Source organism: Lolium rigidum, chromosome 2 (assembly GCF_022539505.1).
Source record: "Lolium rigidum isolate FL_2022 chromosome 2, APGP_CSIRO_Lrig_0.1, whole genome shotgun sequence".
Lineage (NCBI taxonomy): Eukaryota > Viridiplantae > Streptophyta > Magnoliopsida > Poales > Poaceae > Lolium > Lolium rigidum.
This window is the reverse complement of record NC_061509.1, coordinates 103,251,189-103,262,822: the sequence shown is the minus strand read 5'-3', so window position 1 is coordinate 103,262,822 and position 11,634 is coordinate 103,251,189. Positions and strand designations below refer to the sequence as shown.

Genomic DNA, 11,634 nt, shown 5'->3' with positions numbered 1-11,634 from the left:
AGATAAATAGCATGTTGGGTGAACAAATTACAGGTCGGGCAATTGACAAATAAAGAGAGCATAACAATGCACATACATGATATGATGAATATTGTGAGATTTAATTGGGCATTACGAAAAAGTACATAGACCGCTATCCAGCATGCATCTATGCCTAAAAAGTCCACCTTGAGGTTATCATCCGAACCCCTTCCAGTATTAAGTTGCAAAACAACAGACAATTGCATTAAGTATGGTGCGTAATGTAATCAATAACTACATCCGCGGACATAGCATCAATGTTTTATCCCTAGTGGCAACAGCACATCCACAACCTTAGAACTTTCTTCACTTGCCCAGATTTAATGGAGGCATGAACCCACTATCGAGCATAAATACTCCCTCTTGGAGTTAAGAGCAAAAACTTGGCCAGAGCCTCTACTAATAACGGAGAGCACGCAAGATCATAAACAACACATAGGTAATAGATTGATAATCAACATAACATAGTATTCTCTATCCATCGGATCCCGACAAACACAACATATAGAATTACAGATAGATGATCTTGATCATGTTAGGCAGCTCCCAAGATCCGACAATGAAGCACATGAGGAGAAGACAACCATCTAGCTACTGCTATGGACCCATAGTCCAGGGGTGAACTACTCACTCATCACTCCGGAGGCGACCATGGCGGTGAAGAGTCCTCCGGGAGATGATTCCCTCTCCGGCGAGGTGCCGGAGGTGATCTCCGAATCCCCCGATATGGGATTGGCGGCGGCGGCGTCTCGGTAAGGTTTTCCGTATCGTGGCTCTCGATGCTCGGGGGTTTCGCGACGAAGGATTTAAGTAGGCGGAAGGGCAACGCGGGGCCACACGAGGGCCCCACACGCCGAGGCCGCGCGGCCGGGGCCCGAGCCACGCCGCCCTGCTGTGGCGGCGCCTCGTGGCCCCACTTCCTTTCCCTCGGTCTTCCGGAAGCTTCGTGCAAAAATAGGACCACGGGCGTTGATTTCGTCCAATTCCGAGAATATTTCCTTTGTAGGATTTCGAAACCAAAAACAGCGAAAAACAACAACCGGCTCTTCGGCATCTCGTTAATAGGTTAGTGCCGTAAAATGCATAAATACGACATATAATGTGTATAAAACATGTAGATATCATCAATAATGTGGCATGGAACATAAGAAATTATCGATACGTCGGAGACGTATCAAACACCAATCCGGATAACTTAAAGTCACAATCTAGATATGTATTTATTTTGAATGGTGCAACAGTGAGCTAGAGGAGTGCTAAGCAAGATCTTGTGGCAAAATCTTCAACTGAATCATAATACATAGCTACTTCGGAGGCTTCATCAGAAGTAATATGGATGAAGGAGTTCATTAGTGAGCTTGGTGTGGTTCCTAATGCATTGGACCCGACGACCATCTATTTTGACAACATGTGCCATAGCCAATGCACAGGAGCCAAGTTCAAACAAGAAGTTGAAGCATATCAAGCTACGTTTTCATTCTATTTGCGAGTATGTCGAAGATGGTGACATAAAGATTTGCAAAGTACACACTTATCTGAATGTGGCAAATCCATTGATCAAACCTCTCGTTAGAGCAAAACATGACCTACACCAGAACGACATGGGTGTTAGGTACATTACCATGTAATGTAGATTATTGACTCTAGTGCAAGTGGGAGACTGTTGGAGATATGCCCAAGAGTAAATAATAAAGCGGTTATTATTATATTTTGTGTTTATGATAAATATTTACATCCCATGCTATAATTGTATTAACCGGAAACATTAATACTTTTGTGTTTTGTAAACATAAAATATTCCCTAGTAAGTCTCTTGTTAAACTAGCTTGTTGATTAATATATGATCATGGTTTCCTGATCATGAACATTGGATGTTATTCATAACAAGATCATATCATTAGGAGAATGATGTGATGGACACACACCCATAGTAAGCATAGCATAAGATCAAGTCATTAAGTTCGTTTTGCTATAAGCTTTCAGATACATAGTAACCTAGTCCTTCGACCATGAGATCATGTTAATCACTAACACCGGAGGAATGATTTGATGACATCAAATGCCACTTCGTAATTGGGTGGTTTTAAAGGTGGCATTGGGTATTCTGAAAGTATGAGTTGAAGTGCATGGATCAAGAGTGAGATTTGTCCATCCAAATGACGGATAGATATACTCTGGGCCCTCTCGGTGAAATGTCATCCAATTAGTTTGCAAGAATGTGACTAGGTCACAAGGGATATCATATCACGGTACGAGTAAAGAGTACTCATCAGTAACGAGTTTGAACTAGGTATGGAGATACCGATGATCAAATCTTGGATAAGTAAAGTATCGCGTGACAAAGGGAATTGGTATCATATGCTAATGATTCTTTCGATCATGAAGTCATCATTGAATATCTAGGAGCCATTATGGATCTCCAGGTCTGCTATTGGATATTGATCGGAGAGGTGTCTCGATCATGTTTGCATAGTTCACGAACCGTAGGGTGACACACTTAAGGCTCGATGTTGTTTAAGGAGATATGGAATATGAGATGGAGACCTAATGTTGTTCAGAGTCTCGGATGGAATGCAGGACATCACGAGGAGGTGCGGAATGGTCCGGAGAATAAGATTCATATAAGGAAAGTGATCTTCTGAGGTTCGAAAATAACATCGATATTTTGACCGGAGCTTCTAGAAGGTTCTGGTGGGCCACCGGTGGGCCCACCACCTCGGGAGGGGCCACATGGGCCGAAGGGGTGCTGCCTAGCCTTAATGGGTTGGGTGCACCATGCCATAAAGGCCCAACCAGCCCAACCCCAAGCAAACTTAAGGGGCAAGTTTCCCAAAACTTAAGCGACAAGTTTCCCCAAAACTTGAGGGTCAAGTTTTCCCTTTGTGGGCCGGCCCAAGGAGGAAAAGTAGGGTTCTATATAAAGAGGGGAGGGGCAAGGGTGCTTCCCTAACTTCCACTAAGAAACCCTAGCCGCCATCCTCTCCCAGTCCTTACTCCTATACCGGCTTGGCGAAGCCCTGCAAGAATTCTTCTCCAGTACCACCACCATGCCGTCTTGCTGTTGGGATTCCAAGAAGGATCTACTACATCCGTTGTCCACTGGAATGGGGAGAGGACATCTTCATCGACACCGTACATGTGACCGAGTACGGAAGTGCTTCCCGCTTGCAGCACTGGAAGGACTACATCTCGAACTTGAGTTCGGCAAGATTACGACTACATCATCCACAAGATTTGTTCTCATTAACACTTCGGATCTTCGAGGGTACGTCTCTCATCTATCATGTTGCTTAGATCTAGTAGATTAGATATTGGTGGTATTCGTTCTTGCGGTAGATTTTTTTGTTTTCTATGCTACGAACCCCTACAAAAGTTGATCCTACCTTTCTGGAAAGAATTACCCCAAGAGTAACTGCTGAAATGAATGAGCAACTCATTGCGCCATACACTACTGAAGATGTTGAAAAAGTCGTGTTTAGCTTCGTTGATCTTAAGGCCCCTTGGCCGGATGGTCTACATGCTTTGGTTTATAAGAGATTATGTCACCTGGTGAGGAATGAGATAACCATTGCAATTCTAAAAGCAATAAATGAAAAGATAATCCCGGCTGGCTGGAATGAAACCGTAGTGGTCCTGATCCCTAAAGTGGAAAATCCTGAAGATCATTTCCTGATGCAATGTCGTTTACAAGATCATTTCAAAAATGCTTGCCACACGGTTAAAGATGCTCCTCCCCGATATTATCTCACCTACTAAGACTACCTTTGTTCTAGGAAGGTTAATTACTGATAATGTCCTAGTGGGATATGAATGTGTGCATAAAATCAAGAACAAGAGGAAAGGAAAGTCGGGTCTTTGTGCAGTAAAACTTGATATGCATAAAGCTTATGATAGAGTGGAATGGGGTTTTCTGAAGAACATGATGCTGAGAATGGGGTTTCATAGTCAGCGGGTGGATTTGATCATGGCATGTGTGACTTCTGTTTCCTACTCCGTCAGGTTCAATTCTGAAATGACAGATGTGAAGAACATGATGCTGAGAATGGGGTTTCATAGTAAGTGGGTGGATTTGATCATGGCATGTGTGACTTCTGTTTCCTACTCTGTCAGGTTCAATTCTGAAATGACATATGTGTTCATACCCACTAGAGGTATTAGGTAGGGTGATCCTCTTTCACCATACATGTTCCTTCTCTGTGCATAAGGTCTCTCAAGTTGCATGTTACACGCCGAGGAGATTGGTGGCATTAAAGGGGTCAAAGTGTGCAGGAATGCACCATCAATTTCACACCTTTTATTCGCTGATGATTCTTTGATCCTCTTGAAAGCAGATTTGGGTAATGTAATCTCGTTTAAACAAGTCCTTGATTCCAACTGTTCCAACTTGGGACAACCGGTGAGTGTGGTTAAATCCAACATTTTCTTCAGCCCTAATACAAATGTGGATGTTAGGGTGGAGATGTGTAATACCCTAAACATTGATACAGAAGCTTTATCAGATAAATACCTAGGGCTCCCGACACTTGTTGGAGCGGATCGAAGTGACTTGATGGAAAGAATAATGCAGAGAATTAAAGGGTGGATGGAAAATATGTTGTCCATAGGCGGGAAGGAGATCCTCTTGAAGGAAATTGCCCAATCAATCCTGGTTTATGGTATGTCTGTTTTCCTTCTCCCAAAGAATGTTTGCAAGAAATTTATGGATGTGAGCTCCCAATTCTGGTGGGGAGACAATGATCAAGAAAAGAAAATGCATTGGTACGCGTGGTGGAAATTATGCTTTCCTAAAAAAGGAGGCATGGGCTTCCGTGATTTACACTCCTTCAACTTGGCAATGTTGGCAAAACAAGTCTGAAGATTAATTGATCAGCCAAATTCCCTCCGCGCGAAACTTCTTGGAGCAAAGTACTATCCTTCTGGTGATATTCTTAAGGCTGGACCAAAGTCGGGATCCTCCTTCACATGTCAGCGTATTGTGGCGGGAATCCAAACTTTTAAGCGAGGATGTATTTGGCGCGTTGGTAATGGCGATAACATAGAAATTTGGAAGGACCCGTGGATCCCCTCTAGTCCTGATCGAAAAATTGTTTCTTTGAGAGGTGATTGTATTCTGACTAGGGTAGCGGAGCTCATTGACCCAAGTACTGGAACTTGGGATGTGGATGGTACAATCTATATTTCATCCAATTGATGCTCAGAGAATACTTCAAATACCCCTAAACCCTAATGGGTTTCATGATTTCCTAGCTTCGCACCACACACGTTCTAGGGTTTTCTCGGTTCGATCAGCCTACCATGTATAATGGAAACACCAGTTTAATGGCGTGACCTGTAGATCTCTCATCTCGGAAACATCTCTGAATAATCCAACGTGGAAGATTTTGTGGAAGCTGGATGTGTCGGGAAAAGTGAGAATATACTGTTGGAGAATAATGCATTGGGTTCTTCCCCTGAAGGCTATTCTGTGACAGAGACTACGTGCCCTCTTTGTAATACTGAGGAGGGAAACACCTTACATATGTTGTTCAAGTGTGAAAAGGCGGCAAGTATTTGGAATGGCTTAGGTCCGGAGGATACTATCCTGGAAGCAATGGGAATAGATCAGCTTGGGGCACAAGTTATGGAGCTTCTACTCAAAAGTCTATTCCGAGCTTTACCTGGATATCACTCTATAAAGATTCAGAAGACTATAGTCGTAGCTGCATGGTATATCTGGTGGCTGAGGAGGCAACAAACACATGGCGAATCCACCCCTCCGGTTAACAATTGTATTACCTATATTAAGGCGATAGTAGCAAATGCATCCCGTGTAAAGCTACTTATAATGTACCAAAAGAAGAAAAAGGCCTGGCTCAGATCGGGTATGAATTATGTTAAACTAAATGTTGATGTTGCTTTCTCTGCATATAACCTATGAGGTGCAACCGGTGCAGTTCATTGAAACTCCCAAGGTAATTTCATTGCGGCCTCAACAACTCTTATACCGCATGTTCCATCTGCGACTATGGCCTAGGCCCTGACCATGCTGCATGGTCTAATGTTGGAGAACTCTCTTGGATTTAATGGTGTGGAGGCGAAATCTGATTCGGTGGAGGTGGTTCAACTCTCTTCTGGGGTGGAGCGGATATGGAGTGTTGCGACTGCAATATATACTGATGTCCTGAATCAAGCTGGAAGTATTGGGAAGGTTGCCTTTTCTCACCGTTGGCGAGATACAAATACTGTGTCTCACGAGCTAGCTAGATATTGTTTAAATTCGAATGTGGCTTGTAATTGGGTCGATGAACCCCCTAGTTTCCTTCTGCAAACTCTCCTAAACGATGTAAGGGTTGTGTGATTTTGGGAGCAACAAGTTTCAGATGCACTCTTTTTTCCTTACTAGGGTACCTAAGGGGACTGCAAGGTTTTTAATGAGACGCCTTGCTGGCTTAATATATAATGGTTTACCTGGAAAAAAAGTGTAATTCGAATATACCATGCTTAGGGGAAAACCGATAAAATAATATTTGAGGGCATCACTCGAGTGTGCAACACATTGCCTCTAGGAGTGTGTATAACTCGGATGATATTAGAAAGGATATATCTTTTGAAAAATTAGATTTTAAGTAAAGTAAAAGATATATCACTGGCCTTTACAACTCTTAGCTTGTTCACGAATAACCATGGAGGTTTCCAAGTGATTTTCTAACCGGCTAGGAGATGCCCAACCTGCAACAAGTAACAACACGAGGCTAGCACTTGGATCTAAAAGCCCTCACAAACATAGTATAAATATATGGCTTCAATTTGTATTCTAGATCTCACTAAGGAGGTGTAGCTGTAAGAGAGACAAAGAAAACGTTGGGGTCAAGAAAGCTCTCTTCTATGAGAAAACTGCGCAGAAAGTCATATTTCTGCCTTGGGGGTCGGTGCTATCGAATGGTAAATCCTAGAAATAACGAAAGTCAAGGACCAAATTCTTGGAGGTTTTGATGTGAATAATAACTAGTTTTCATCCTCAAAAAGTTGAGATGATGATAACCTCGATGATACCAGATCAAACATAACACCCTCATAAAAAGAGTTTATAGAAAAATTACTAAGCTTACGTTTGGAATTACAAAAGTATTTGCCTATTAATAGAGCGTGCAACTTTATAAAAGTAGATCGGGGTAAGTTAGGATTAGTCACTATCTTACTAATTTTGGTTCGGGCTCTAACGTTGTTCTTCGGGAGCTCGAATTGGAACAACTTGTAAGCTCAACGAAGATTTGGTTTTACCAAAAGAAGAAGTGAAGAGGCCTGCTTAGTGGTTCGCCCCAAACCATTCAGGTAACTCAGATGGGTACTATTAAATCTCAACCGCTATGTCCTTCACATCGAAGCGGTATCAGCAAATTTCAACCGTTTTTTATGTTTTATTTAGTGGTTGGTGTTTCAGAGGAGGGGCGGACCACTAAAGCAGAACTCAAAAATCAAATACGGAGTAGTACTCCTACACCACCTTACCAATAATAAGGGCACAGTAATTAAACATGCAGAACTCGTATAGATGAAGGGAAAGAGCTGTAAACTGGACTTGACCGGAAAACAAGTTGTACATTGGCGCGGTGCGCTGCCGACCAGCCAAAACCGCGTGGAAAGGTAAACTCTATACTCGCCCGTCGTCAGCCAGGCAGGCAGCGTCCGGTTCCTAGGAGTACTTCCAAAGTTCCAATCCACCACGCCACGCCCACGCTCACTTTCTTTCGCCTTTCCCCTCCATCGCCGAGTCCGTGGGCTGCAGCCAGGAAACTTCAGGACCAACTCACCACCGTCCCCCTCATACGCTACGCAACCTCCGCCCCCTTTAAATATCCTCCCCCACGCTGCCAACTCCCTTCCATCGAGACTCAGATTCGCCCAGCTCTTCTTGGTTTCGATTGTCAAGAAAGAGGATCGGCCTGCCATGGCTTCCAAGCGGATCTTGAAGGAGCTCAAGGATCTGCAGAGGGATCCCCCCACCTCCTGCAGCGCAGGTAGTTAATTGGTTGCATCCCCCCTTGCCTCTCTTTAGCCTTGCTTTATCCTGATGAGAGGCATAGAGCTCGTGCTCTCTTGGTGCTGCCTGTCTGGTTGACGCGCTTGGTTGCTTGACCTGTCGCTAGATCTACGTCAACGGAACTGTTGTGTTGTTAGATCGAACCGGTTGCTCTTAGATTTAGGCACCGACGTGGAGATGGTTTGCCGTCGTGTTGGCGTCACCGGATTTGAGAACTGTTGGCTGGTTGGTTTAGTGTACGGAATTTAATGAGCTAAACTTTCCAGTATATATAGCTCTGCCAAAAACCAATTGGATATTGGATAAGAGCTGCGATGTGCAACGCCAGAATTATCGAGTTACCTGTCATGCAGCAGTAAGCTAGATGCAGTAGTAGTTACTAAACTCTTCAGGAAACATTGGTTATCCAACAGCATATAGGAAGAGAATATTGTTTCTAAAGGTCAACATTGAAAGACATTATTGTTACTTCTGAATGAACCTTCAAATCAAGCGCATGCCGTAGAGCATGGAACGGTTAAATTCAGTTTCCAACAGCATATAGGAAGAGAATATGACTTCATGCAATAGCATATGTGATTTTAAATCACGGTTTCCGCAGTTTAGGCGAGGTCCGACCTATAGCTGTGGCAGCTACCGCTTTGATATTACGGAGAACTGTTGCCAGGTTTTAAAATGTTTAACTAAAACTTCAAATTCGAGATAACTAAGAAGAAACCACCAGTAATTTAGATATACTAATACATCTCCCTAGCACCATTTTCCAAGTGTCGAAAGGCTGAGCCAGTCAATGTAGCATTACAACAGGTCAGAGAATCAGACGTCACAAGAATTGGGATGCCACCATACTAGTTTTTTATTTTATTTCTCAAGGGATTTGGTCATATAGTGATATACACGGCAGTTCCACAGTTTATCCAAATAAGCAAGCATTCACTTGTAAATGTTCTGTCGGCCCAAAATGTAAGGCCCTGCATAGAACCATGCTATCTGCAAGTGCGTACTGACATTGTGTCTGAGTTTAATTCTGTACATGTGATTACTAAGTTCTTCAGAGTCGTGTGCATTATTTTTTACATGTGTATGACTGATTCACATCCTTTTTGTGTCTATCAGGGCCTGTGGCTGAAGATATGTTCCACTGGCAGGCAACGATCATGGGTCCATCAGACAGCCCTTACAGTGGTGGTGTCTTCTTGGTTACAATACATTTTCCTCCGGATTACCCCTTCAAACCACCTAAGGTATAGACAGTAAGACATTGTTATATACGGGATGCATTACTTCACTGGTTTATACTATTATATATGGCCTATAGCCCTATACAAGCAACTGATAAATCAAGATCTGTTATAGTGTTCTAAAAGTTCGCAGGTGTGCGATATTTTTTGAGTTGCACAATTAGCATAGCACACATGGTGGAAACTTTCTCATGTTTTAAATAGGCGTTACTTGTTTTTCCTTTATGTGCATGACACTAGGTTTTTTATAAGAAGCTAGCAATACCACAGTATCTGTCGTTTAGTGGATTCCATCTAGTGAATTGCAATTGTGGTAAGATTGTAGTTCTTCCTAAAATCAAACCATGTAGAGGATTTGTGCTCAGCTTGCATATAATCTTAAGCAACTCGCTTGTCCAAGTGGAACTTCATCTTCTGTTATGTTTGTACCTGTGTAACTATTTGTTATAGTGTATGCAGCAGCTGTTGTGGTTGCTTGATTACCTTCTCTGTCTCCTTATGAAGTACTTCTGCTTCATGTTTCCTCAACTGCTTAATGCTGAAGCTTATTTTATACAATCCTGAAATATGATGGTTAATTATTCGCAATATCGGTCAATTTGTGCCAGCATGAATCGTCTCTTGGGGCAAAACAGACCATATGTTGCTGATTACTTTCTTATGCATCACACAAATTAATGATTGAGCACTCGTATTTGGACTCCCCTTTGATTTCCCTGTCTTGAGTTCGATGTTCTTGTTTCTGCAGAAACTTACAATTAATATATAAATTTTGCAGGTCGCTTTCAAAACAAAGGTGTTCCATCCAAACGTTAACAGCAATGGCAGTATCTGCCTTGATATCCTGAAGGAGCAGTGGAGTCCTGCATTGACTATTTCAAAGGTCAGTTTGCCATTCTTCCATTCTATTCCCAGTAAATCATAACAGATTTGCATCTTGAATTTGAGAATCGAACTAAACGTACTATGTTATGCCGAGGTTGCAACCCCATGTTATGTACACCTGGTGGCTTAGTACAAAATTCAAAAGCAAATTTAGTTTAATGACTCAGTTCTAAACTAACTTATATTATGTGGGTATTTCTTTAGGTGCTCCTCTCAATCTGCTCCCTACTGACGGACCCAAACCCTGACGATCCATTGGTTCCGGAGATCGCTCACATGTACAAAGCTGATCGGGCAAAGTATGAGTCTACCGCAAGGAGCTGGACTCAGAAGTATGCAATGGGTTAACATTCTTCAACATGAGGAATTTGATGCACTTTTCAGATAATCCTGCTGTGTTCAACATTTAAGAAACAGCAAGAACCAAATTAAGCTAAGCTTATTGTAAATGAAGTGGTGGATGGTCTACTTCAAGTCTTCAGTGAGCATTCAAATGTTGCCTTTCTGTTCCTAAGTAACAACTGCGAGGCCGAGATCAGTTGTCTCCACCTTGTTCGGTCAATCGGTTGTCAAATGTGCCTTTTCTTTTTTGTTTGTTAGTAGTGACTCGATATTTGTATGGTAGATGGCATGAGTAACAGCGATTGCTTACCAAATTTTACCAGAACTACCTACTAAGGGCATCTCCAGCGGGCCGACCAGCGGGCCCACGCATTTCAGAAATGTCAGTTTGCGTTGGCCTGCGTACGCGTTGTGGCCCAGGGCGACCGTTTGCGTCTGGGGTACCTCCAGTGGTGCGGACGCATATTTTATCCGGGGATAGCGTCAAGCTCGCTAATGTCGTTTTACGTCCCATTGAGGACTGCCGCCAGCGATTAACTGTTCCCGCGCGACGACGATCGTTCCCGCGTGTGCCCAATACATTGGTAAGTTTCGCCGGCGAACTCCCTGCGCGCCAACACCGTTTCCCGCCCCGCCGTGGCTATATATGGTGGACACCGGCGGGGGCGACGGGCACACCTCAAGCTAACCCTACCATCCATCCATGGTGGACCACATGAGTTGGGAGCACGTTGTTCACATGTGCCGCCAGCTCCACCCGGAGGAGGAGGAGGTAGCCGCCGTCGGCATTGAGGCCCAGCAGCTGGACCTAGAGGCGGCGGCGGAGGCGGAGGTGGCAGAGCACGCGGAAGGGCGCCTCGCGGTGACCAGGGCGGAGATCGCCAATGCCATGGCCGAGCTCGCCGACGCCAGGGCCGAGCTCGCGGAGGCGCGGGCGGCCATCGCTGCCCCTCCGGCCGATGCCGTCATCCACGACATCGCGGACGACGACCCCCCACCGTGCCCACCCGCTCGAGTGCGCCGGCGACCGGCGGGTTCTCGCTCGCGTCCTTCGAGTCCCTGGCTGGGGACGCCCAGCGCCGCCAGACTTGGGTGGCGGAGGAGGAAGCCGCCAGCTATGCGATG

The 11,634-nt window shown here is 44.2% G+C and overlaps 1 protein-coding gene across 1 annotated transcript; it reads left to right on the top strand.

The window, feature by feature from the left end:
* The first annotated feature begins 7,832 nt into the window (after positions 1-7,832).
* Positions 7,833-10,672, top strand: LOC124692184 (ubiquitin-conjugating enzyme E2 28). The gene is made up of 4 exons (XM_047225508.1): positions 7,833-8,018; positions 9,158-9,285; positions 10,061-10,165; positions 10,372-10,672. The coding sequence occupies exons 1-4, from the start codon at positions 7,949-7,951 to the stop codon at positions 10,513-10,515; spliced, it is 447 nt and encodes a 148-aa protein (XP_047081464.1). The 5' UTR covers positions 7,833-7,948; the 3' UTR covers positions 10,516-10,672.
* The last annotated feature ends 962 nt before the right edge of the window (positions 10,673-11,634 follow it).

Bases quoted from the DNA above. Each gene is read 5' to 3' on its own strand.
- LOC124692184 (XM_047225508.1), top strand. From the start codon at position 7,949: ATGGCTTCCAAGCGGATCTTGAAGGAGCTCAAGGATCTGCAGAGGGAT. The intron at 9,286-10,060 runs GTATAGACAGTA...TAAATTTTGCAG, and splicing joins ACCCCTTCAAACCACCTAAG to GTCGCTTTCAAAACAAAGGT. The intron at 10,166-10,371 runs GTCAGTTTGCCA...GTATTTCTTTAG, and splicing joins CTGCATTGACTATTTCAAAG to GTGCTCCTCTCAATCTGCTC.